The sequence below is a fragment of the Passer domesticus genome, chromosome 4 (assembly GCF_036417665.1).
Source record: "Passer domesticus isolate bPasDom1 chromosome 4, bPasDom1.hap1, whole genome shotgun sequence".
NCBI lineage: Eukaryota > Metazoa > Chordata > Aves > Passeriformes > Passeridae > Passer > Passer domesticus.
The window spans coordinates 17,451,723-17,478,467 of NC_087477.1; the positions used below are offsets into that span (position 1 = coordinate 17,451,723).

Below are 26,745 nucleotides of genomic sequence, written 5' to 3' on the forward strand. Positions count from 1 at the left end.
TGCTCCTGACCTTACAAAAGGGATGCTCCAGCAGTTGGTCTATATTCTTCATCTGTTCTTTGTTGTTTTTCTTGCCAATTAACTTCTTGTGCATCATTTAAGGATGTGACCTAACCTTTACAGCCTTTGATCTTTTATTTATGGCAGCAGAAACAAGGATTTAACCGTCATGGTACAAAATTGAATACTGGCAAGGCTCTCCAGTAACTTGTAGTAAAATTATTGTGTTCCAACCTTATATTGCTCTGTTTTTGCAGTGTCCACAGTACTTCAGTAATTTCTTTGTTTTCTGCTCACAGGGCATCCATCCATATCATTCCCTGAGTTACACCAGTGGAGATACAGCTACGGATTCACCAGTGCACGTTGGCCGCTCCGGAATGGGAGTCAGGGAAAGCCCAAGGAAAGAAAGTCTGCTCAGTTATCTCACTGGGAGCTTTCCTAGCCTGCACAATCTTTTGGAAGGGACTCCTCAAAGAAGTTCAACTGCAGTTAAAAGTAGTTCTTTAACAAGAACAGGTAGGATGTAGCATAAAAAAGTAAGATGTAGCATAAACAGGTATGATGTAGCATAATTTTCGAGTCTTTTTGAATGAATAAGGAAATAACCATTTTGTATTTGTTTTTCCTTAACTTTGTGAGTAGCTCAAAAAGAGAGATGAAAGTAATAGTTCAGTAACATAGTTTGCATATGATAAATTGAAGACTTAGTAATGGTTTATGAAAATGTTTATTTTCAAGAAATATTTTAGAAGCTTGCAACATGGAAGTGTTTATTCTCTGTTATTATTCAAAGTGTATTGTTATCAGTTTTTCTTAATATGTAAATTATGTACTGTATTTGATACTGTATTTTCTCTAAAACCTCTCTCCTTTGCTGTCAGGGACTGAAATATTGTTCAGAAAAAAAGGTATTTTGGTTTCTTAATGACTCCTTTCCTCTAATTAATGGTAGAGATGAGCAAATGCAAAGCCATGTGTAGTGCAACATCCATTAGTGCCACGTATAACTTCTGTGGTAGCACCCATAGTGCTGTTTGACACATAATTTAGTGGAATAAACCTTGAGAATTAGGCTTATTTTTGTAGTTTATAGGTGTTGGCAGTGAAATCATGCCGTGTTCCTCGTTTCTCCTGGCTTGGATGCAAGAAATGCTGAAGTTTCTGCTTTACTTGCACAGGAAACACCGTGGCCACAGATATGTTGTCTGAGCACCCTTTGCTGTCTGAGCCCTCCTCCGTGAGTTTCTATAACTGGATGTCCAATGCCGTGGGCAACAGGGGAAGTGTCGTGCAGGAAAGTCCAGCCACCAAGTCTGGGCACAACAGCCTTCCAACAGGTATTGCTAATCTGCAGCTGAGCTCCAGGTGGTTCTGGGTTGGCCGTGCCTGTGTTTGCCACTTTGTGACTGGAAGTAATTGAGAGAGTGGTTTATGGTCAACAGGACTTAACTGGTTCGAAGTATTGCTTGTGGGACTTTGCAGCAACCTGGAAAATGAAAAGATGGGATTTAAGCAAAACTGTTGTTTTCTTTTGCCTCATCCTGCCTCCAAAAATTTAGCTTTTTCTTGCATTTGGAGCTGTCAGTGTAGCTGCCAAAGCCATGTGTAGCTGCCAAAACTTAAGCCATAAAATCATCTTCTGTTGCTGAGTTCCTTGGTTTTGTTGGCTATTTTTGACCTAATTTGCATATGCTTATTTTGTGATTTGTGCATTGAAATTCTTGCTCTTTCTCAGTTCAATTTTGAGACTAAGCATGTGTTTTGAAAGTAACTTAGGAATGGGTTAACTGGTGTAAGGGAATAAAGAAAAAATATATTTCTGAAAGTCATAAGTGTATTAAAGAATCAGATGTAACAATTTATCGCAGCTCATTTATTTTTCTTCTTGGCCTGTCATCATTCTGACTTTTCCATGTGTGTCTTAATTTTCTTTTTCACTAACACTACACTGGAATCTTTTTTCTGTTAACACTCCTTCAACTGTGCTATATTAATCGTAGGCAACAGGAAGTTGTTTTGGTTTGTTTTTAATATTGAACCAACAGTCTGATCCTACAAACACCATTGTGCTGTACATATTGCTGAGCTATTGTGGCTCCTTTGTAAACTGGGATGTGTTTCTCTGCAGAAAGACTCTTTCCAAATTTGAATTGGACAATCTCTACCTGTTCCAGCAATATCAGGCTGTTTCTTTGTCCTGAATGCCACCTTTGTGAAGTTAGAGACCCCGCTGTGGTTTGTTTATCTGTGTAAATAATTTTGCTGAATTAATCATGTCAGTGGTGGTAAGATTTGCTGTGGTGTTAGTGTTCCATGGGTATTTATTTTCCAGGTGTGGCGCCCAATCTTCCTACTATCCCCTCTGCTTCAGACTTCAACACAGTCCTGTCCAGCGACCAGAACACCCTGGATGGCACCCACTCTCAGCACAGCACCAGCCAGGATGACATTGCAGGAGTAGAAGAAGGTAACCAGGGCTTCCCTGCTGTCCAGCTGGCAGATGCGCAGGTAACTGGGGTTGCACATCACCAAATGGTGAGCAGGAATGTGGAAATGATCAAGGCCTTCCATAACTAAATGGGTGGATTTTGTTTTGTAGGTTGTTTTCAAACCTCTGCTAAGTTACACAGGGATTCAGTCGCAGGATGCAATGCCCCTGTGCTACAGGATGTACTTTGGAGAGTACCTCTCTTTCTCAGGAACTCTGGACTGCCTCAGAGCAGATATTGTTGATTCAGACACAGCAAAGGAGAGGAAGAGCAAGCGAGCCCGAAGGTATGATGAGAGGTTTAAACACACATGTGTTGGCTAAAGAACAGAAGTTAGGCTTTTTGTGTGGTGACAGATTTCCAAAGCACTTTCACAGGATAAGGAGCAGCCCTTTATTCTTCTAATCTTTCATTTTGTCTTCCTGTTAAAATATTTCTTTAATCTTCCTATGGAATGATTTGGGAATTTTAACTGTCACAATCTCAGCTGCTTTTGAAAATTGGAGATTGGGGAAAGGGAAGAGATGGTGGGAATAACAGTGGGGGAGAATTTGAGTGGCTCTGAAATGGTGTTTAGTAATTAATCTTGTAAATAATAATGATGTGACTTTTTGTGAAAATGCTGAATCTTCCCCCAGACCAATTCTGGGCAAAACTTTAGGATATAATGTAATTGTTGCATGCCAAGCTAGGTTTCATAGAACTGGATGATTTCTCTGTTAGTAGCACACAGTATGAAACTTTAAAAGTTCATTTTATTATATTTAGAACTGTGGTATAAAGGTGATATCCTAAGGGAAATAAAAGGCTGGGTTCAGTAAATTAGATGTAAGCTGTGTAAAAAAGGTATTTGACACTCACTCTCATAAAAAGCAGCACAGCAGTAACTTGTACCTTTCCTTTCCTTAGGCAAGGAGCTGTCAATCTTCCTCCTCTGGAATTCAAACCAGCTTTGATGTTGGAGACTTTCAGCATTAGCGCTGTGGTGATGGAGAAATCCATGTGCACGCCTCACAACTCCACCAACGCCCTCTCCTTCCACGACTTGAACAAGCGCTATTACAACACCTTCCACTGCAACTTCACCATTTCCTGCCAGTCCATCAGCCAGCACGTGGACATGGCCCTGGTGCGCCTCATCCACCAGTTCAGCACCATGATCGACGACATCAAGGCCACGCAGACAGACATCAAACTGAGCAGGTACACGGCTGGCTCGGCCTCCCCGACCCCCACCTTCAAAACCCGCAAGCACCGGGACTTCCGCTCCTCGGATTTCAGCCGCAGCTCCCGGGGCAGCCTCAACGGGGGCACCAGGGTGAACAACACCAAGAACAAGAGAGCAAACAACGACAACAACAAGAAGGAGGCTCGCAACAAGAATTCCCTGGGGAGGTCGGAGCGGAGGACGTCCAAAGTGTCCAGGAAAGGCTCCAAAGACGTGGTTGACCACGTGACAATCCATATGGATGACTCTGACTCCATTACTGTGTCGGAGCAGAGCGAGCCCTCTGCGGAGTGCTGGCAAAATATGTATAAGCTACTGAACTTCTATTCACTCATTTCTGATCCTACCGGCATCTTAGAGAAGTCTTCTGAAACCTTTGGGCCAACAGGTAAAGTGGTTCATGAGCCCAAATAAGTGACTGTGTGTGCTTTTGCTTAAATGGTGCTTCTAAAACTTGCTCATGAGGTGTTTTTTGTCAGCTGCCCACCCCATCTAACTTGGATTAGAGGGAAAAGTGGTGAGGACAGAGGTGAGCTTTTGATTAGTTCACCAAGATGATGTACAAAAGGAAAGCTTAACTTTTCTCACTAATTGCATAGTGTGGATTGAGTTTGTTCCTCCTGAGTTGCTGTTTTGTGTTCAAGGGGGTGTGGAAATGCTGTATATTATCATTCTGTGAAAATATGCAAGCATGTACATAAGCCATCCTGAGGGAATTAATCTCTGCATTGAGAATGACTGACAGTAAAAAAAAAATCTGTGAATCTTGCTGTGAGAGAAGGAAAGGTGAAATAGTGATTTTGGCCAAGTTTCACAAAGATTACAAGTGTTTGGGCCATATTTTCACCTAAAACTTTGATATCTGGTGTGATTATTGCTATTTCCATTGTGTTTCAACACAGCAGAGTAAGTCTGAGAGCTGACTTAGCATCATTCTCTTTGTTGCTGAACTTAGTTGCTGTGAATATGCAGGGGATGGTATAGTTGCTCTATTGCCATATTTTCCTTGGACTTCTTTTAACTAAAGAACAAAAAACTTTTGAGAAAATGTCAGATAGTATTGGACAGATACCAGTGTCTTTCACGCACAGAATATCATATCCACAGTTACAATATCTGCACAAAATGTAAATTTTCTAAAATTGTTTTTAGCCTCCTGAATTTTGAAAAGGAAAACTTGTTCATCCAAAACAGAATTATAAAAACCTTTGCCTGTGGAATGATCAAAAAAATAAACAGGAAGATTGGAAAATGTCAGGGCATTTTTTCTGGTATAACAATAAAATCAGATCATTACAAATATTTATATAAGGTTCATGAGAGCATATCTGTGAGTAATAATGAAACCACATCACTCATTACTGTCTTCATTGTGTCTTGGATTCAGTTCAGTTGCAATGCTGTCGGGGTGGAGTGAACAAGGCACAGATAATTTTCCTGAAGAGCTTTCTTGACGTGAAAGCTGTGTGATCCTTGGTTTGAAATACAAATATAAACGGGGTACGCCAGGGATTTATTACAAATGAAGCCTTGAATTTGTGCTGGTGTCTCTGTAGGTGTGCGAAGCCCCACGGAGCCTGCCTGCAGGGTGGTGTTTGAGAACGAGCAGGACAACGGGCGGAAGCGCAGCCTGGTGACCTCGGAGCCGCAGCACGTGACCCTCATCGTCTTTGGGATAGGGATGGTGAACAGAACCCACCTGGAGGCTGACATTGGTGGCCTCACCATGGAATCAGAGCTGAAGAGGATCCACGGCAGCTTCACCCTGAAAGAGAAGATGAAAGGTGGGATGGGCTAAAAGCGTTCTCTGTACTTCAGTTCCTGGCAGCTTTACATGTGTGTGTGCAATATGTCTATGTGTAATATAATAATATTCAACAACTGCTTTTAAAAAAATTATTACTATGGTGCTGAAGGATTATAAAAGGATGCTGCATGCTTTTCGGAAAGTGCCGTGGAGGAAATTCTCTTAGAAGACAGTCACTAATTTTCAAAAGCTTTCTTCTTGTCACATTTTATAGTTGGCATCACTTGTTGTGGTTGCTGAAGCTGTAATTTTTCAGTTATTTTCCTGCTGCAATATTTTAAAAAGCAGTAAGAATACCTGAAGTATTGTACTGACTGAAATGCTGTTAAATACATTTTTTTCCTAAAGATGTGTTACACCAAAAGATGACTGAGACATGTGCCACTGCTCACATAGGAGGTGTCAATATTGTCCTGCTGGAGGGAATTACTCCAAATATCCAGTAAGTAGGAGATCTCACAGTTGAAAATTATTCAAGTTCATAGAAGTGGTATGAGTTGTATTCTTTCTCTTATGCTTCTAATTGCTTTTTGAAACTTGTAGGTTGAGACCATATGAGATTTGTAGGGAGTAGTTAATCTACTGATGCTAATTATTCCTGTTTAAGAGCTATAGTGTTTCTTGAATAGATATATTTTTCAACTCTCATGATGCATCATGCTTTGTTCTCTCATGTTAGTTTTACAGTTCTAATATCCCTTCTCCAGCTTTTATGTAATAGACACAACATGGCAGGGGAGGGGAAGAGAACCACTTCTTGTGCATGAACATAATGAATCACTTGCTCAGCATCCACATTGTTCTGTCTTTTTTATTTCTGCCAGGTTCACAGACTCAAAAAGGCCATGCATTATTTTAATTTGTTCCCAGCTGCATCTCTTTCTGTTTGAGTTGCAGAATGAGCTGAACCACGATTGTTTGTAGCACAGATCACCCTCACACAATTTGGGTGTTAGCTGGGTAACCCTCAGTATGTGTACTGGTCTTAGAACAGGACTCTTGTAGAATGGGGCTAAACAATGTCACTTAAGTTTCTCTCTCCTTTTAATTCCTGGGTAGTTTGGAGGATGCTACACAGACATTAAAACCTACAGAATTTTATAATTTCCTCAGCTAAATTGCTTCCAGTAAGTTTGTTTCAGAGGGATAAGTAAAAGTTCCAATCTGACAGTCATGAAGGTGATTGAAGCTCTTCATGTTTGTTTTACATATAGGGAGGGTACAAAAGGAAAGGGTGGAAATAATGATAAATCTTAAAAACAACAAGAGCAAAGAACAAACATGAGCAAAACCAAAACTTTCACCTTGGTAATTTTGGAAATAAATGTCATATTGTGGGTTACAAGTAATTAACTGACTAATTTTGCATGACTGTTTATTCTTTATTTGCTTTTTGTTTTTCTTGCTTTCTCTTCAATCTTCATCTGTAGACTGGAGGATTTTCCTACATCTCCTACAAGCACAGCCAAACAAGAGTTTCTGTATGTCATATTATTATGTTTAATAGTCTTGCAGTTAATACTGTATTGTGTAGATAATGGCTGCTTTCTTACTGTGTGTGATTGTGGAGGCAGATGTTGCTTGAATACATCTTGGTACACCACCTAGTATTACCTAGATAAGCTTTTTTTAATGAAACCTGCTAATACTGCCTAAAAAAAGCCCTTGTCAATCTTAGCAATAAAGTTTTAGGGACTGCTATTACACTGCACTCACTAATGTAATGTAGAATAGTTTCACTGGCCCTTAAGTTCTTTAGATCTGCTTCTGTACTTATTTTAATGAGCTGAAATATTGATGATAAATGCAAGGGAACACAGAGGTGAGATTTGCTTTGAAACTGCTGTGCTTGGAGTGATAGTTGTGGTGTAATCATGAACAGGGCCAGTCCCTATTGTCTTTATTTCCCTGTGTGCTGGTTTAATTCCCAGGCATGCTGAAGCTCTGTGTGTGTGGGTGCAGGTCTCCTCTCTGTGTCTGTTTATTCAGTGTTGTGGTAATGCAGGATTAACTAACATGTCCTTATGGCTCTGGAATGAGAGGTGATGGACTGAAAAACTGCAAGTGATGCAGGGAAAATATTGGGATTTGTGTTCCTTTTTGTCCGGTAGCAGCATTAAACCAGAGCATCACTGAGCTGTTGAATTGGCTGCCATATGATGTGGTCAACAAGAGTATAAATGATTAAAAGGATTGGATAAATCCTTTTAATCCGTGTTGGATAGGTCTGGTGGTGGGTCATGGACATGATAGAGCCTCTGGTTTAGAAAGTTACAGTTCCTTATGGCCGGAATTCACTGAAGGATCCTTTTATTTACATCTCAGGTATCTGCTGCTGCCTGGGTGCAGTAGCTCCTGTGTGTTACAGGCCTCCTGCTGACTTCCCCCCCGCGCACATACTTGTTACAACATTCTCAAAAATCTGTTGAGTACTGGCCTTGTATAGGTTCTGTAGTGGGACAAAGACTTTTTGTCACAAATTTGTCTGGAGAGTGATCATTTATGGTCTTGATGTGAGAATATAGAATTCTTTCTGGAAGCATTACTGGTATATAACTGAAATAATCATTAATGATTTTAATAAGCTACAACCAGATGTGTTACAGGCATGTCTCTGTAGTTGAGCAAACTGCAGATTTTTAATAATAAATGGCTAGCCAGACAGTTGTTCCACATTTCGTTCTTGTCATGGAAATAGTTTCTTTGTAGGCAAGCAGCAGTGAAATTAATTTGTTGCATGAAATATGGAGAAAAGCACAGTTAATTTTGCTGAGCTTTTTTTCTTCTGCAACAGCTATACTGGTGTAATATATTTTTAATTAGGGAAATGTTTAAAGTCGTTTGAATGCAGCAGTATTTTGTGTTATAGATGGAGATGGAAGTGTGTTCTGGATTGGCTTCACAACAGTTGAGTCAGAATGGTAGCAGGAAGTGAGTGGGAAATGAGCAAGCATCAAGAAAAATAATGTTTTTCTTTTAAAGAGGTGGATTAATGTAATTCTGGCTTTTTCTTAAGTAATGTTTATTTGTATGGTTTTTTTCTGAATATTGTTGTGAATTGTTTCCTCCTTCACGTATTTTGAAATAATTTTTACTTGATGGTCTGCCTTAAAATATTAATTCTGAACTGCTTTAGGTCACTTGCATCTCTTGCATAGCTGTGAAAATCTGAGTGTTCCTTGAACTTCAGTCAATTAATTTCCTGTTGATAGGCCAGTGGTTGCCTTACACTGTTGTGTATTTCTTGGTTGTAAGCAGAAAGGTGATGTCTTTTTTCTGGTTTAGTTTGTATTTCCACATCTGGGTTGCTTTGGGCTTGCTGATATTTTAACATAACAATAAGAAGAAACATTACTTAGAGAGTAGAGTTCATAGAATATTCTATCTTCCACCATGAGGCCAAACTGTCCAGAAACAACTGAAATATGATACAAAAAGTGTTTTACCCCTTGAAATACAGTATTTGATAAACTTGCATTGAATTTTGCAATTTTATAGTCTATTTTTCAGCCATTTTAGCTGATGTATTGCATCTTGACAACTACATGCCTTCTCTTTAAGGCTGTAATTCTGTGTTGGCTGCATAATATACTTCCATTGGGTAATCCTCCAGGAATTGACCATAGAAACATCAATGTGTTACCCCAATATACTTGTAATAGGAGTGTAGTGAATTGTGCTGTGCCAAAATTCTGTTATGACATCAAAAACTGTCAGCTTAGTGCAATTACATTTTTTTTATCTTGGGTAACCATTGTGAACCATATCCTCCTCAATATTAAAATCAAGTTTAGATGATGTATTTTGGAATAATATGTTTGAATTAAACATCAGTATAATTCACAAATTCATCTGTCACATGCTGTGTATTTACTGTTAAGTATTTCCTCCAACAACCCACTTGGATGCAAAACTCAGATTTGACTTTTTACCAAAAGAATGATTCAAGATTATTCCTGAACAGGAGCTGAAATGGAAGGCTCTTTTTTTGTTTCTGTGTGTGCAAATTTGTCTATGTGCAGCCTGGTGTGTATGCACTGAAATGACCTTACTTTGAGCAAGGATAGCACTTTTGAATAGATATTTCTTGCCATGCATGATGTGTAGTTCCCTTAAGTGTAGCGTAGTTGTTTGTGGCATGTAGTGCATCTGTGTGTAAAGTGAAAGAAAAAGGGATGTTTGTAGCTGACAAACAACACTACTTCAAAATTCAGCTAACACTTAAAAACTCGGTGTAAGATGCAACTGGAAGGGCGTGCAAATGACTGCTGTTCCCTTTTGCTGTCAGAACCGTGGTGAAGTGCAGCATTGCCAAATCCCAGGCCCTGTACAGCGCCCAGAGGGGGCTGAAAACCAACAACGCGGCCGTGGTGAAGGTGGGCGCCATCAGCATCAACATCCCGCAGCACCCGGCCACGCTGCACAGCATGATGGTGCGCAGCTCCCACCAGCTCTCCAAGCAGATCTCCGACCTCATCCGCCAGCCCTCCACCGCGTGAGTGCTCCCAAAGCCCTCCCCCCGCCAGGGTTTTGTCACCTCGGGTGTCTGTGGCAGATTAACACCACGGGTTTCCTTCTCTTTGTCGCGGTCCGCAGGCCCCAGCCAGCCAAAGAAGATGTGGCCACTCCTCTGCCGTCTGAGAAGACTCCAACGAGCATCAACCAAACGCCGGTTGAAACAAATGAGTTCCCCCAGCTGCCAGAAGGCTTGGAAAAGAAGCCCATAGTGCTGAAGTTCAGTGCCATGATAGATGGGATTGCTATCGGAGCAGCGCTCCTGCCCTCCCTGAAGGCGGAATACAAGATGGGAAGAATGAGGAGTCATGGAATGACAGGTGACAGTTCTCTGGAGCTTTAAAAACATTACTGCTTTTAAGCAGCCAAAAGCACCCGGTGTTTCTGTTGAGTTATAGCTAGAGCTATGAATCTGTTGCCATCAGCTTTTTTTTTTTAACATGGGCTTCAGCCAGGTGGGCCCATAAAGAGAATTTTCACTGTGGTTGTTATAGACAATTCCCAGAGGCAGAATGCAAGAGCACATGAAGACATGTATACATTCATATATGGCATCCTACCAGGAAGCTTCCCTCTAACTGCTGAAATAAGTGTATGATCTTTGCTTAATTAAATTTTAATTTGTAATGCTACTTGAGAATAGTATGGCCTCAGTACTCTTGAGGTGGTTTGTATGACTTCCCCCTTATTACTATGGAATCTTCTTTTTCTTTAGAAATTAAGACAACCCAGAGTCATGTGGATAGATACTTATAGTTCTTTGGGTCTGTGAACTCCAGTAATGTTTTAACCATTTAAATTTTTTTCTATTGTTGTAAAACTGTTCTTAAATTTAAGGATAAATAAGAGATTCTTTTGCCAATTCATACCTTTTCTTTCCCCACCTTCATTTTACAGGTGCCCAAACCAGATTTAATTTTGAGCTTCCAAACCACAGACTGCGCTTCACTTCAAAAGTTTCTGCCACTGACATGTCAACCATTCCTCCTTCGGCCAGTCTCAACCTGCCTCCTGTCACCATGTCAGGGAAATATGTCATGGAAGAGCACGACACTTACTCTGACCAGATCTGGAGCATCGATGAGCTCCCTGCCAAGCAAGGCTACTACCTGCAGGGCAACTACCTGCGCTGTGTGGCTGAGGTAGCTCTTGAAGGCTGCAGGCATCTTTGATAACTTACTTCCCTTCTGTTACGATTCTGTCTGTGCATCTTCGCATTTTTTTAAACCATCTGCCTCCTTCAGAACTCTCAGGTTTACAGGTTGAATCCAAATAGTGAAAAACTGGAAGGTTTTTTATTTTATAGCTGTAGGTTTGGGGGTTTTTTGTGATTAGACAGCTCCATAAGTTGAATAATGCCATGACATAGAACCTTAATGATATAAAATGTTCTGTTCAACACAGAGTGTTCTATTCATAAGTTCTACTTGTGTGCCAATTTCCATAGTTAATTTTTCCAGAGGAAAAAGGGATGCTGCTTAAAAGAAAAATCTGCTGGGGAAAAGCAGGGCATTCCTACTGACTAATTCTTCAGTCAGAAAAATAGTCTGGCATGTTTGTAATTGAGAATTCTGATGTTTCCAGCTTAAAAAAAAAGCCAACCTAAACATCCACTGTTTTTAAAACTAAGGTTTGTTCTCAAATGTTCTGTTTCCACAGGTTGGCTCCTTTGAACATAATCTCACGACTGACCTTTTAAACCATTTAGTATTTGTGCAAAAAGTGTTCATGAAGGAAGTAAACGAGGTCATACAGAAGGTTTCAGGTAAGCAGAACACTTAAAAGCTGCTGTAAGTAAGATCCTCAAACCTTGTTTGATGGCAACATTGCCATGTAGCTCTCAGGATCAGCTCATTAATTTCACAGACACCCTCATTTCACCTCTAGCACTGCAAGCAGCAGCAGGAAGCAGAACTGGACTTTGAAATGGTAACAGAGGCTCTGGAAATTATTCTAGATCTATCAAAAGCAGGACTTTTTTTGGAAAGGAGGATTGTTTGGCATTCTGGGGATCAGCCTCTGTGTCCCACTATGGTCTGACCTTGGCTGGGTTACTTTGTGTATTCACTTTGTTTGATTTGAACATTTTTTGAGTTATCCTAAAAGACTGTTACAGAAATGCACCTGATTTTTAGTGGAAAGATTCATCAATAGCTGGAAACGTAATTAGGAAAGAAAGAATAAAAAGTAGTAATTAAGTAAAAAGTGTCTGTGTGTACATCTACCTCCTTTCATGTCCCTCTGTGTGTGTGTGTTCAGCTATACAAATGCAGTAAAAGAATGGTGCAGGTCCACATGATGTGCCCTTGAGGCAGTTAGAAAATGCAGTAGAGAAAATGGAAAATGCCAAATTCCCTGAAGGCTAACAAGGAACACCCTGATATTTGTTCCAGCAAAAATATATTAGTATTGGATAGTAAGAAAATGCTTAGGGAATGAATAAATCTTCTGACAGCTGTCATTATTCTATTAGAACATTTTTTTTTTTTTGTGGAGGAGCATACAGTGCTGAACCAGGAAACCTTTATTAGCTTTTACAGCATTTTGTAGAGCCTGCCTTTCAATCTCCACTGCATTTTTATGTGAGGAATTTATTACCAGTGCTGGTTCTCTGCTTTTCCAGACTGTAAATTTGTATTGCACGTAGCAGCCTGATGATTTTTGAAATGTGACTGTTGGCTTCCATATTGGGGTAATTCAGCAGGGACATGGTCAGGTCAACAATCCATGGGTCTGTATGGATGTTCAGTGTAGAACAATAGGGGCAGAAATTGGCTTGGTCCCTCTGGCTTGGAGCAGAGTAATTTTTTTAATGGCTTGAAAACACCAATTAGTGTGATGTGCTGCAGTATTTTTTCTAATTACTGTTTGTGTTGCACTGTTGTTTGCATGTTATCCTTACATGAAAACTGTGTAAGTACCAATTACTGAAGGTGAAGTTGCACAGATTGAGAACTAGTTCATGAACAGAGCAGTCCATAATAATTGCATCTGGAAATTGAAGGCAGTGTTGATTAAAAGAAAATTATCCATACAAAATGGAGTGATAAAAATTTATTGTTGTTTGGGGTTTTTTTGAATCCATGATTCAGCTGCTTGTCCCTACCACCAAATAACTGTAATTAGATCAATTGGCATATTTGGAGAGAATTAATGGCTTGGCCTTTTCCAGCAGCAAACCCTTCCTATAAACTAAGTTGGAATGTAGATAAATATCAAGGAGAATTAAAACCAGGATTGCTTCTTCAAGGGTACATAACTTGGAATGAAATGTGCCAAGATGAGGAAGTACACCCAAAAATAAAATAATTGCAGAATACTCTTTCCTCCTCTCATGGAAAAACACTGATATAATTTCAATTCCTCATTTTCATGGGATTTGCATGGTATTTGGTCAAGTATTAAACTTGTATTGTCAGATAACTAGGAGATACATTGGTGCAGGAGACAAATAACATCTTTTTGAAAAGTAGGTGTCACTACTGTGGAAAGATTCTCAGGAGGGGGTAACATGTCTCTGTTCCTTCATTCTTAGTGGAGAGATTCTAATTCTCTGTCAGAAGCTGAATATGCACTGATGTCTCCAATCCTCACTTGTTTTTATAAACCTTCAACTGATGACTGTTTAAAATGAGGCTTAATGCATTGTCACCTTTTAATATGCATTGGTTTTAAAATGTTTTCTTTGATAAAACTGTGACTGCATATTTAATGTGTACAGGAGGGGAGCAGCCAATACCCCTTTGGAATGAACATGATGGCACAACAGACGGAGATAAACCAAAAATTCTTCTTTACTCCTTGAGCCTGCAGTTTAAGGTAATCTTATGATGACAAAACAGTAGTGGGTTTTTCTTTTTTCCATTCTCATCATCTGAACTAGATGCTCCTAACTTGGTACCTTCCTTATCCATTAGGGAATTCAGGTGACAGCTACAACTCCCTCAATGCGTGCTGTGAGGTTTGAAACGGGCTTAATAGAGCTTGAGCTCTCCAACAGACTGCAAACCAAAGCAATGCCTGGAAGTAGCAGCTACCTCAAACTGTTTGGAAAATGCCAGGTGGATTTGAATCTGGCACTGGGACAGATTGTTAAACATCAGGTTAGTGCTCAAAATCTTTGCATGTAATGTTCTTAATAATGTGTGATTAAAAAATTACATAATCAAGCCAAGAGGTTGTTGCAGTGCTGGTTTTTTTTCTGGGTTTTTTTCCCATTTTATTAATATCTTAGAACTTCTTAGCCCTTTAGAACAGTAATAGCCTTTCTACTGAGTCAAACTCAAAACTTTTGTTGATATTAATAAAATTTTTTTAGAATATTTGAATGAAATAATAAGATCAGAGGAGACCCAGACTTTGCTAGACCTACATTTTGACCTAGTTTGTCTGTCTTGGTTTGACAGTTGTACCTCTTGTACTCTTTTAAACTTGCTGTCACCTGGAATCACTTGTTCTAGGATATGAGAGTGTTTTGTGATGCCTAGAAACAAACAGACAAAGAGAAATCTTAGGACATAGAAATCAACTGTCACCATAGAGGATCTGTATATATAAATAGCTACGTTACTTCACAATTTATGAAAAATAAAGAAAATAATGCTGTGATCAGACTTTAATGCAAGAATTTTGAAAATCTTCAAAGGGACTTCGGCTAGAGGAGAAAGGGCACAATTTGCTGTTTTAATTTTATACTTTGTCAAATGCAGTCATTTGGGGCTTTTTTTTTCCCCCTCCCCATCCCTGAACTTTTCCCTGCTGCAAACCCCTCCCTCTTCCCATTTTTTGGAATATTTTAAGGTTTATGAAGAAGCTGGCTCAGACTTCCATCAAGTTGCCTATTTCAAGACAAGAATTGGATTAAGAAATGCTCTCCGAGAGGAAATCAGTGGCTCATCAGACAGGGAAGCTGTGCTCATTACTCTGAACAGACCCATTGTTTTTGCCCAGCCCGTGGCCTTTGACAGAGGTATTGTAGAGACAGTTGCTACAAGTTTTTGTTCATACTGAGGAAGAGATTTTTTTTTTTTCTCAAAAGGCTTGGTTATTCAAGATTAATATTTCATGTTCAGTAGCTGAGAAATTTGGGAGATCTCCTCCATGCCAAGAGATTGATAAATCTGTCATCAAACATCAAAAATTCCACATGTTGAGGCGATTAGTTTTCAGATGGTTTGGAGAAAGTTGCTGTTGTAAATCCTCACAGGTGAATAATGCTGAGAACAGCAGGACTTTCTGTATTTTAATGTATTAACTTTGATGGTAAGTGATCAGGTTTCCCATCTTGTCCTTTGAAGCACAAGCCAGATTGCTGCACCCTGAACGTGTTATGCATTGTTGTACATCCTCTGACTTAAAGTAATGGAGGAGCTGTAAAAAGGGAGAACAAAAAGAATTTATTTAGTGAATGCACGTTATTTTTTTTAAGATGTTAATTTCAATTAAGCATTTTTGGTTTCCTCACTAAGCTGTGCTATTCTGGCTGAACTACAAGGCAGCATATGACAACTGGAATGAACAGAGAATGGCTTTGCATAAAGATATTCATATGGCCACAAAAGAAGTGGTGGATATGCTGCCTGGAATCCAGCAAACCTCTGCACAAGCTTTTGGAACCCTGTTCCTTCAGCTGACTGTCAATGACTTAGGAATTTGCCTGCCCATCACAAACACACCCCAGGTAAGCAAAAGCCTGACTACTGGAAGTCTATTAAAACATCAGTCTGTGTGGAGTGTATATATGCAAGAACCAGGTGATATAAGCTTAAAAAAAGGTCTAGTTTGTAAAAGGAAATATGTGGGCTTTTTTACAGGGAAACGTAATTATAGGTGTACATATACAGAGCTAGAAATTAATCAGTCAGTCTGTACACTTAGGATTGTACATAATTGTACACATCAAAATAAACACCAAAAAAAATCACATAAAAATTAAAGCTACTTTTTGTCATTGTTCAGTCAAGTCAGGTGTCATCTTTCTTGGAGAAAATAATTGATCCTTGGCTTGTGTTCTGTGGTCATGGGGCCTTATGGATTATAGCCCTTGATCAAACATGGATTTTTGTTCCTTTTCCAGACAAGCTTGATTCCTGCTGCCCTAATAAATTTCTAATGTAGATGTTGCATTTAGGAGACAGCAGTGCAAGGCATGGTGTGGGCAGAGGTGATGCTTTTGAAACTCTCTGCAGAGAAGAAAAAATACAAGGAGATATAAGTAGGGAGTCAGTTAATATGGAAAGATAAATGGCGTTTAGTAAATGTAATGACTTTGACATTGCATTGACCAGTGAGTTCTCCCTGTGATTTTGTTTTCCAGTCTAACCACTCTGCAGATCTCGACACTGGCTCTGCTTTAGTCCTGACTATTGAAAGCACACTCATCACTGCCTGCTCCTCAGAGTCTTTAGTTAGCAAAGGTCATTTTAAAAACTTCTGCATCCGCTTTGCTGATGGCTTTGAGACAAGTTGGGATGACTGGAAACCAGAAATAAGAGGAGATCTAGTCATGAATGCATGTAAGTGCAGGTGATTTCATACTGTATTTCTGAAATACAGTATGAACACTGAAGTGTATTTCAGATATAAATCCACTTTTGCTTTCCCATTGACTTGAAAAACAGCTGAGCTTTCCCAAAAAACCTAAAGAAAATACTTTGGCCTTTTGAAAGCAAAATAATATGGATCCAAAAGGTTATATTCCTTTGTTGTTGTTGTTTGCCTTTATTAATAAACTTTGCTGCTTTATATATCATTGTAATAATTTAAGCTCTGCCTGAGAGATATTGTAAGAGTTGGATGGATTGCTTTTATACAATTGCATAAGATCCCAGGAAGATTTTAATAGTCTAAAATAGAATATTTTTATATAGTGTGAAAATTGTAAAATTTTTATGGGTTTTTAAGTTGAATCAATGCATATATATATAGTTATACATAATACATGTTTAGAATTTTCTATGTTACCAAGTAGGTTCACTTTACTAAATAAGAGAAGTCCTTCAATGGGAAATAAAACTATAACTCCTGTCATTCTTTAATTATGGCAGGCAGGAGACTGAGGATGGGATTGGGAAGGGCTGCTCTAAAGCACCTTTTACTGGCTGCCTAATCAGTGACTTGCTTTGTGTGCTTCATGTAGGTGTTGTGCCAGATGGTACCTATGAAGTGTGTTCTAGGACAACAGGCCAAGCTGCAGCAGGTAATGTGCTTGTTTTAATAAATCAAGTCCTACATTAAAAAAGCATTCATAGAATATGAAATTTAAGTCCTTTAACTGTGTTTTAATTTAATTGGTTGGAGAAGAGTCAGCAATAGTTGCCATAACAGTAATGTCATGCTTCTTGTCCTAGGGATTGCTCAGTCTTCCTCATGCTGGGGCTTTGCACCTTGAGCTGCCATCGATCTCTTTCATCTCCCAGAAAAGGCTTCTCTTTTTCCCAAATTCCCTCTCTGCCCAGTCTAAGTAGTCTGGACCTTCTCCAGAGCATTCAGAAATAGCTGTCAGTCAGTCTCTGTATTAGTCATACTTCCATCTAGAAAGAAAACCACTATGTTGTGTTGTCAGGCTTAGAGCAAGGTCTGTATTTTGATGTTGAAAAGTGGCACTCAGAAAAATCCTGGGCAGACAGGACATTCACTAGGCACACAACATGTAATATAGTATGTTCCAGCATCATTGTTCAAGACTTGAATAAATAGGTCAGCACTTGTACATGCAGAAAGAAATGCTTTATGTTTCTTGCTGTTAGAAATTCTGTTTTGGAATAGTGTACTTTGCCTGCATTTGTATCAGCTGAAGCTTGAGATGCTCTTTACTCACTCTGAAGGGAATGAATTTTCCTGTGTTATGTCACTTGTTAAAGAAATACTGTGAAGTGTTTTCATAAAGCATTTCAGTTGTGGAATGTGTTTTTCTCAGAATGGACAGAAAAGACATTTCTTTGTAACTGCAAAACACTGTCTTGGCTAATGGGTAGGTAATTCACTATGGGGGATATTTTAAAAGAGGAAAAACTATTTAAACTGATTTATTTCTTTTAACACAGAAAGTAGTAGTGCTGGAACCTGGACACTGAATGTGTTGTGGAAGATGTGTGGTATTGATGTCCACATGGATCCAAACATTGGGAAAAGACTGAATGCTTTGGGCAACACCCTGACAACATTGACAGGAGAGGAAGATATTGACGACATTGCTGACCTCAACTCTGTGAACATAGCTGACCTTTCAGATGAGGATGAAGTTGACACCATGTCTCCCACTATACATGCAGTAAGTGAATCTACCAAAATAAGTGCTACTAATTGGAGAAAGTCTTCTGTCAAATGGAAAGGTCTTAATCTTGAGTCCAGCATGCAAGTCTTTATAGTTCATGCACGTCTTGTTGCAAATCAGAAACGTTTGTGTGTGTGTTTTCTAACTCCATATTTCAAAGGCAACAAATTGCAGATCATATTTCTACTGGTGTTATGTAGAAATAACAATCTGGATTTGAAAACATGGAGGGGACACAGCACCTAACCTCAGGTACCCGAACTGTAAAAGCTGTGGCTTTCTTCTAGGTTTTCTTCACAGGAGAGTAAGTTACTAACGTGAAAAAAAAATTTAAAAACCTATTTCTACTCAATATGCTGCTGACCTTGCTTTTTGACTTTCTACAAAACCATTTTAACAGCTGTTCCTTAATGTCTCTAGCCTGCTGACAGAGGAAACAGTATCCCAGCACACTAATGCTCCTGTTTGTTGTTCAGAAATCAGGTGGAGGCTCCTTGGGTGGAGATGCACGCAAGCTCACATTTGGGCAGCGGATTGTAAATCACCTGCTGGGTTTGAGCCCCCCAACCCACCGATACTCTGTTCCTGTAGAATATCTCTTGGGCTCAGCGAAGCGGGATTTGCTCCAGCCTTGCAGAGCACATATGAAAGCAGGCAGATCCTGCTCATGGGGACATGTATGTAGTAGTTACAGTGTGTCTAACTGAATGATGGGCTTTGGATCACTGGAAACAATCCAATCAGCTGCCTGTTCACATGAATTGATTCTTTTGCATGCACTAGTCCAAATCTGAAGGTGTGAAATTCACTTTGCCTGCTGTTCAGAATGTAGTGATGTCCAATTTTTCATGATGACATTAATGAAATGTTCATTTTGAACAGGAGATCGTTGATCACCGGCGGCAGGGAGCTTCCAGCATCCAAACTGGAGAACAGCGAGGAAGGAAATTTATGAAGCGTTTAGTTGACATCAGAGAGCTCAACGAGCAAGCAAAAGTCATTGATGACCTAAAGTAAGTGGGGTTTGCTTCATATTTGTACTGTTAGGGTTAAGTGCAAATCATTGCTTTTATTTGAAAATAAAAGGATTCCAGAAGCAAAGGCTATATATATGTAAATACTCTCTCAAATCTCTTGGGTTGTTCCATAACTGTCAGGTTAGTCTGTGTTTTTCTGACTCTGCATTTTAATGACTGATATATAATCCTCTTCCTGTTGATTCAAAATCATGCTTCCATCTTGATTTATTATCATGCTGATTACTTTAGCAAAATATATTACTTTGAAACTGTAATAAGCTTAGGAAGAAGAAAAATATTTAAATTGACTTTTTTTTTGCATCTTGTACATTATGTTTTCAAGATAAAACTTGAAAACTTTCTTATACTGTTCTTGAGAAAACCCTTAAGAAAAACTTATTTGAGATTTCCTGAATTTCATCTGACATTCTGTGTGTTTTATTAATAGTATTTTGAAATGTGCTTTGTTGGGCTTATTTGGCTTTTTTCCCCCCTTTTCCTCAAGACAGACTTAATATAAATTGATCTGTCTGTGATGGGAATACAGAGGTTGGTAGTTACGTGTTAAATAATGAAAAGGGATACACATTTTACTGTTTGTACTTAAAATGAAATTGCTGTCACCATTCAGAGGGATATTTTATCTGAAATTAGGAATTTAGGTTAAATGTTTGTTTTTGTACTTCTGCGGCTATATTTGGCACTGGTCATAAGTACTGGGACAAAAGAGAAAATGAGCTAATTCCCAGATAAAGCATTCTTACAACACAGATTTCTGAAGTTGTGGAAATAATATCTAAGGTAACTCAGCCATGCTTTACCTCCAGGAAATTAGGTGCAAGTGAAGGGACCATAAACCAAGAAATTCAGCGCTATCAGCAGCTGGAGTCGGTGGCTGTGAACGACATCCGCAGGGACGTCCGCAAAAAGCTCCGTAGATCCAGCATGAGGGTGAGCAGGATTAGGCTGCTTTGAGTGTTTGTGTCCCAAAAACCCTTTTAGTTTGCTGGCATCCCACGTACAGTAGCATTTTAGCTTGCCAGAGTTTTTCTTTGTGTTCTCAGTTGTTGCATTTCCATATTATTTCTGGTTTAGGCTGCCTCCTTGAAGGACAAGTGGGGTCTGAGCTACAAACCCAGCTACAGCCGATCGAAGAGCATTTCGGCATCAGGGAGGCCACCTCTGAAGAGAATGGACAGAACAAGGTGAGCCTCTGGGAGTTTGGGATCTGTGGTAGCCACAGCAGCACATGGAACAGGAAAAAAGTTGGACTTTTTTCTCAAGAGTCCTTTTACCACAGGCAGCAGTTGTTTGTGGTGGAACTGGATAGAAAGAGGTAATTTTGCAAGGCAGGCATGTTCTAAAAAGCTTTTTTTCTCATTTTTCTGAAACCTCTGAGAAGATTTCACTTCTACAACAACTTGGGGTTTTCTACAGAATCCTATTTCCAAAACATATTAAAGAAATGTATATAAGAAAAATGGCATAGTGTAACAATCTTGTTTTCTACACCTGATTTGCAATTATCTGCCTTTTAAAAGGGCTGTTGTAATGAGAAGAAGAAAGGGAGATGCTTTTTTCTCTGTGAATAATTGTCCCATGTGGCAGATTACAAATGGCTTATTTTTCTGTAATTTCTGCATGTTGGCTCAGGATTGAAAAGCTTGCATAGAGAAATTAGCAGAGATAGAGTACTGGCCAAGCCCTGTGCAGCTTCCTTCTCTTTTCTTCTCCCCCTCCTTCCTTTTCACATACCCACGTGCTTCAATTAAAAAAATAAGTTCAATGTGTAGTTAAATGTTTGCATGACCCTATAATCCTTGTTGTACCTTGAGTGGTACAACTCAAGAAGCTGTTTTGGTTCTGTTTTGCTTGCAGCTCTCGACTGGGAGACAGTGAAGACCTCCCAGATATCCGTGTGGATGCTGCATCCCCCGGGCCAAGAGTAACCTTCAACATACAAGATTCTGTAAGAATTACTTTATATGCCATATAATTGTATTTCCTCTGCCATTTGGTCACCACTTCATGAGATAATTATATCCAGGCAAACCTGAATTGTGTCTGCTTTGCCTCAAATTGCAGATGTGGTTTTGGAAGATGGACTTATTTTGTTAGAAGACAGATATATTTTCATTTCTTGGCACAGAAATTGATTGACTCAGGAGAGAAAAATATTTTAAAATGGCTTGATTTGTTTCTTAGGCTCTCAGAGGACTAATTTTCTTGGAATTTTTGTCAGAGGTGTGCAAAAAATCACCTAGGATTTTTTTGTGTTTGAATATATTTAGAGTTTTGGAAATGGGTATTAGTTGGCTGTAGCTGTACAGGTGTGTCCTTCTCAGTGTTTGAAATGGATTGTTGAATTGGTTTGGGGGTTTTTTTATCTTTTTTTTTTTCTAGATTTTCTCATGTTTAAAATGTTTATTTTGCATGGCAGAGATTATGAGATTATTGTAATTATTTTAATTTCTATATTTTTTTCATTTCTATTAAGTTGAATCAAACAGCTTTGGGGATTGCCCAACAATCCAGCTGTCCAGGGGAAGGGTATTTTCAGGTATTTCTGAGCAGAAACAAGTATTCTTTGCCAGCGAACTAATTTATCTCATAAGGAGCTGCTTTTCAATATTTCATCTCTTTTGCACTCAGCTAAACAGCTAAACAGAATGTATATCGAGCTTGAAAATATTTAAATATGTAAACTAAGTAGAGGAACGTGGTATATTGTTGATGAACAACAATCAAAGTGCTTCTACACCCTTATGTAGACTTAAAACTTTTTCTAAAATGAATTATTGGCTTTTTTCTTGAAGACTGAGCAAAGCTGATGTAAAGTGACCCAAGTCTAGCCTTGAAATGTGCTTTAGAGGATGATTTTAGTGTGTGCCTTCACCTGTTACATTGTGTTCCAATGTGGGGGCAGTGAACACTGGTGCAAAATAATTACCAGGTGGGAGGACTTCTTCTCACACTCTTTCTGTTTAAATTCTTGTATTTAATGTGGAATAAGACATTTTCAAATAATAGCAAGTAGGGTATGTTCCAAAACTTAATATCCCGAGAACAAGGCAAATTTTTTAACTGCTTTCAAAATCATGTTTAGGGAAAATAGTATTTTTCTAAGCAAAAAAAATTAATCAAGCAAACTCAAAACAAATCAGGAACGGCAAAACTAAGCAAGCAAACAAAAAAAAAAAAAAAAAAACCTGAAGAGAAAGTAATGTACTTTTTCTCCCTTCTAGCTCTCCTTATGCTCCCAGGAAATAAATTCCTATTTCTAAGAGAATGGTGGAAATAACACCTGGGAATGTGCTTTGCATATTTAAGTACCTTCACATTTAAAAGCTACCCTGCCTATCATTGTTATGTAAAAGCCCAGTTAAGCTTAGGTTTTGTTGGCATAGCAAAAAATTATTAATCACTTAGAGGTATCAAATGTTGAATTTTTTTTAAATGTGTTTTGCTGACATCATGCCAGTAGTTCAGCAGAGCTCTAATTTGAATTTGCAGACAACACTGTGAGCACTTACACAGTGTCACAGTCACATTACAGTGACACTGCATAGGAAGTGCTGGTGTTTAAGACTTGTAGATGCTTTTCACAGGCATTTTAAGAATTTAATGTTGGAAAATGACTTGTGGCATGATTTCTGGGAGAAGCAGGAGGCTCCTTTAGGCCGTTGGGTTCCGTGCTCGGGCTGGGATGCCCGGGGCAGTGCTGTACATTCTGTCTAGTGCCCTGCGTGCCCTCACTAACGCTTCCTGCAAGTCACGGGCACTTGGGCTGCCTTCTGTCCTTTTCTTTCAAAATAGTTCTTAAATTTAAATGAAATGTTTCCTTTCCTTCTAAATTGGTAAGAGCATGATGAGTCCTTGTCTACCAGGCTGAGCTCAATCACTAGGCAGTGGCAAAGGTCTCCCCACCAAGCTGTCATTCCCTTTTTTTTCATAATCCCTCTTGCAATTCCTTTACCTGCTCTCTCCATGTTATGAGGAACTCACAAGTGAGAGTTTCTCATAGCAGGCCTGCTTCTTTATTTCCAGATCTATCTACTGCATTCTCTGTGGAAATCAAATCTGTGGAAATTTACTATCTTTTTGTCTTTTCACAATCAGTTTCCAGAGGAGACAGAAATGGACCTTTTGTCCGTAACTATTGATGGTCCCTCCCATTACTCATCTACTAGTGAAGGCTCATGCTCGGTATTTGGTTCACCCAAAACTCCAGCTGTCTTCTCACCCGGCATTCCCTTCCAGCCTGAAGAAGGACGCCGGGACGACAGCTTATCCTCCAGCAGTGAGGACTCAGAGAAGGAGGATGACCATGAAAGGGAGAGGACCTATTTTTATAGGAAACCACCGTAAGTAACTGTCCTGAGGAACAACACAGAAATGAAGAAGATACCTGAATATATTTTCAGTACTCTCACACTTGAAATATTGAATTTAAAGCTACAAATTTGGTTGCTGATGAAGTACTGAATACACTCAGGTGTGTATGTGGAAGGCAGGTGAGGTTGTGTTCACCAGAGGTGACTGTGTGGGAAGTAGGGATCCTGATTGGAAAAGGAGGTAACTGTTACAAATTTCAGGTCTTGGAACAGAATAAGAAAACTCGGAAAGTGAGGTTTTTAAGGCACAGAAGAGGGTGTAGTTCCACAAACTGGATGTGAAAATATGGATACTTAAAAATATGAAATCTATTGTGTATATATATTTTTGTTCCTTTTTTGATTGAGAATCTTAGGAAAGCTTCAGTTTTTGTACTGCTGTTGCTGCATATCAGATAAGGCCTTTTCCCAAAATGTTTTTATAAGACCCTACAGTGTGGACATAGTTTGGGAATGCCTTGTAGCCCCTGCTGAGGTAAATATCCTGCTGATTGCTGCCCCCCACCTGTGCCTGTGCAGGAGCACCTCTCGCAAGAAAGCCACGGGCTTTGCTGCTGTGCACCAGCTGTTCACCGAGCGCTGGCCAACAACGCCCACCAACAGGAGTGTCACTGGCACCACCACGGAGAGAAACATTGACTTTGAGCTTGATATCAGGGTTGAAATTGATTGTGGGAAGTGTGTGCTGCATCCCACGATGCTCCAGCAAGAGCACGACGACATCAGTTTGCGAAGGTAAGAAATGCGTGCATTAGTTTATTACCAGCACTTTTTTTGTGGTAATTATAACTGCTTAATAACAGCACCGTAAGTTGCAATTGTTCTGGCACAGGAAATTACTTTAATAACATGAGTGTATTCATTTCAGGAGCTACGATCGGAGTTCCAGGAGTTTGGATCAAGAGTCTCCTTCAAAAAAGAAGAAATTTCAAACTAATTATGCATCTACTACTCACTTACTTGCTGGCAAGAAAGTGCCATCATCTCTACAGACAAAATCCAGTGATGTGGAAACAACAGTGTTTTATATTCCTGGGGTGGATGTAAAGGTAAAATGAAGGGATAACTCAGCAGGGAGGCAGTGACAATATTTTCTTTCCAACACAGTCAAACTGTACACTCCCTTGGTTTTCTAATAATTGTTTCCATATCCTAGCATGAATGGGTCTCAACAAAAATGTCCTTCTATTTTGTGATTTGAAATCGTAATGGAGTAAGAACAGGGAAAAATCTGTCACCGCTGAACAAAAACTCGATGTAATTATTGAGACAATGTCATAAATCAAATGCTCCTCACTTGATACAGCTTGGTTTTTCTAGTCTTTCAGTGTAGAAGGACTATGTGTGTCCATGTCCAGTATTCCATGCTGTATTCAGGGATAACAGTTATACCTCAGGTCCTGCCTGTTGCTTTTAGTCAAAATCAGGAATGACTAAACATTCTCTACAACTTTTATGTTCTGTGTTCTCAGTAGTAGTCTACTGTGCACATGGAGGAGGTGTGAACTCCTGGGTTCAAGAGGTATTTTGAATTTTTATGCCAGTTTCTGTAAGCCTGTGTTCAGTAGTGGAACAGTTCCACCACACATTGAGACAGAAAGGAGGCTGTGTGCATAGGAGGCACAGGATGCATGTGATGTAACAGAGAGAGAAACAAGCTTTAGTGTTCTTAAATAATTAATTTCCTCTGTTTCTCTGTGTTTTGTTGAATTTTTTAGTAGTTTATTAAGTTTTCAGTTCTTTTTGTGTATAGGATGTGAATTGGAATGTAATATATCTTACAATGATATTTCTGTAAAGAATGAAAAGAAATAAATTTTGCAGGGAAGGAGTGATACCAAATGGCTGTACAGAAATTGAGTTCTTCATGTGGAGTAACTTGACCTTGCTTTGCTTTCCAGCTGCACTACAACTCCAAGACTCTAAAGACTGAATCGCCAAACACTTCTCGAGGATCCTCTTTGCCACGCACCCTTTCCAAAGAGTCCAAGCTGTATGGTATGAAAGATACTGCCACATCTCCTCCTCTCTCTAGCACTATCCACAGCAAGACTAACACCTTACTTCCTCCCCAACCCCCACCCATCCCATCAGGTACTTATAGACAAACTTTCTGAACCTTTCATGGATATATTTTCCCTTGGTGTAATCTACTGCCTTTAGATCTGGCTGCACCTTACCTGGATCACTATGATTATCTAGGTTTGACTTTGGCTGCATAAACCTGACCCCAGAAGCAAGAATGCAGTTCATAAAACTGCATTTTCAGATGTTGTTTGCCAAACCAATGTCAGGAATATTTTTGTCATAGTCACTGTATCCCAGTGTTGGGCTGTCACTGCCTTCTTCCAGTTTTCATTTAACAAAAGAATGTTGGAAAGCAGTGTAAATACCTGTAAATATCTCACCCATTGAAGGCCTTTAAATAGCCATGATTTGCAGTAAAATGAGTTCTAATACAAGCTTTGTTGTTTCTCCAATAATCCCTGTTTTCAAGCAGAAGGCTGTTGTTACGTCATGTTAGATCCAGAGGCATGTAGATTGCATCTCCAATTTCTGAGACATTCACTCTTTTCCCCTCTGGCATTTAAATACTGCTTTAAACACAAAGCTGAAAGTTTTATCAGAAGTTTTATCAGAACTTGATCACCAAGCAAAATGAGTAACTGGGTGTTGTGCTTGTGGGCTTTGCCTTATAAAATCACCAGAGATGCTGGGAGAGAACAGTGAAATGGTGGGGGTACCTTCCTCAATCAATTTCCATGCTGTTGAACCATTAGCTCTTACTCCTTTAGGTGGCCATCCTCTTTATGATTACTAGATTCTATGTAGTGGTTTATGCTACTTCTCTTCACTTTTGTTCTCTGTCTTCTTTCTAATCTTTGCCTTTGAATTCTTACCACATGATGTCCAGGTACTGAGTCTTGCTGCTTAAATGTCTGTAAGCTCTGCAATTGGTGTGGAAATTGCACTTGTACAATAATATATATGCCCCCCCACCCCCAGACTAGAGAT

General features: G+C 39.3%; 1 protein-coding gene across 11 annotated transcripts in view; it reads left to right on the forward strand.

The window, feature by feature from the left end:
• The window catches only part of BLTP1 (bridge-like lipid transfer protein family member 1), an 87,024-nt gene that overhangs the window by 50,950 nt on the left and 9,329 nt on the right, over positions 1–26,745 (forward strand). For 4 of the 11 annotated variants that reach the window (XM_064416405.1, XM_064416406.1, XM_064416407.1 and 1 more), the window contains 28 exons: positions 300–519; positions 1,182–1,340; positions 2,336–2,511; positions 2,603–2,778; positions 3,402–4,108; positions 5,277–5,504; positions 5,876–5,969; positions 6,958–7,008; positions 9,816–10,022; positions 10,124–10,362; positions 10,940–11,184; positions 11,702–11,807; positions 13,764–13,861; positions 13,960–14,145; positions 14,843–15,011; positions 15,511–15,722; positions 16,359–16,557; positions 17,181–17,240; positions 18,088–18,314; positions 19,200–19,330; positions 20,164–20,287; positions 20,432–20,541; positions 21,215–21,305; positions 21,834–21,896; positions 23,456–23,700; positions 24,250–24,465; positions 24,599–24,779; positions 25,632–25,824. In XM_064416405.1, coding sequence (XP_064272475.1) covers positions 300–519; positions 1,182–1,340; positions 2,336–2,511; positions 2,603–2,778; positions 3,402–4,108; positions 5,277–5,504; positions 5,876–5,969; positions 6,958–7,008; positions 9,816–10,022; positions 10,124–10,362; positions 10,940–11,184; positions 11,702–11,807; positions 13,764–13,861; positions 13,960–14,145; positions 14,843–15,011; positions 15,511–15,722; positions 16,359–16,557; positions 17,181–17,240; positions 18,088–18,314; positions 19,200–19,330; positions 20,164–20,287; positions 20,432–20,541; positions 21,215–21,305; positions 21,834–21,896; positions 23,456–23,700; positions 24,250–24,465; positions 24,599–24,779; positions 25,632–25,824 — 5,113 coding nt within the window. Of the gene's footprint in view, positions 1–299; positions 520–1,181; positions 1,341–2,335; positions 2,512–2,602; positions 2,779–3,401; positions 4,109–5,276; positions 5,505–5,875; positions 5,970–6,957; positions 7,009–9,815; positions 10,023–10,123; positions 10,363–10,939; positions 11,185–11,701; positions 11,808–13,763; positions 13,862–13,959; positions 14,146–14,842; positions 15,012–15,510; positions 15,723–16,358; positions 16,558–17,180; positions 17,241–18,087; positions 18,315–18,793; positions 18,995–19,199; positions 19,331–20,163; positions 20,288–20,431; positions 20,542–21,214; positions 21,306–21,833; positions 21,897–23,455; positions 23,701–24,249; positions 24,466–24,598; positions 24,780–25,631; positions 25,825–26,745 lie in introns of all 11 variants that reach the window. The other 7 variants (XM_064416410.1, XM_064416411.1, XM_064416415.1 and 4 more) reach the window with 6 other exon arrangements.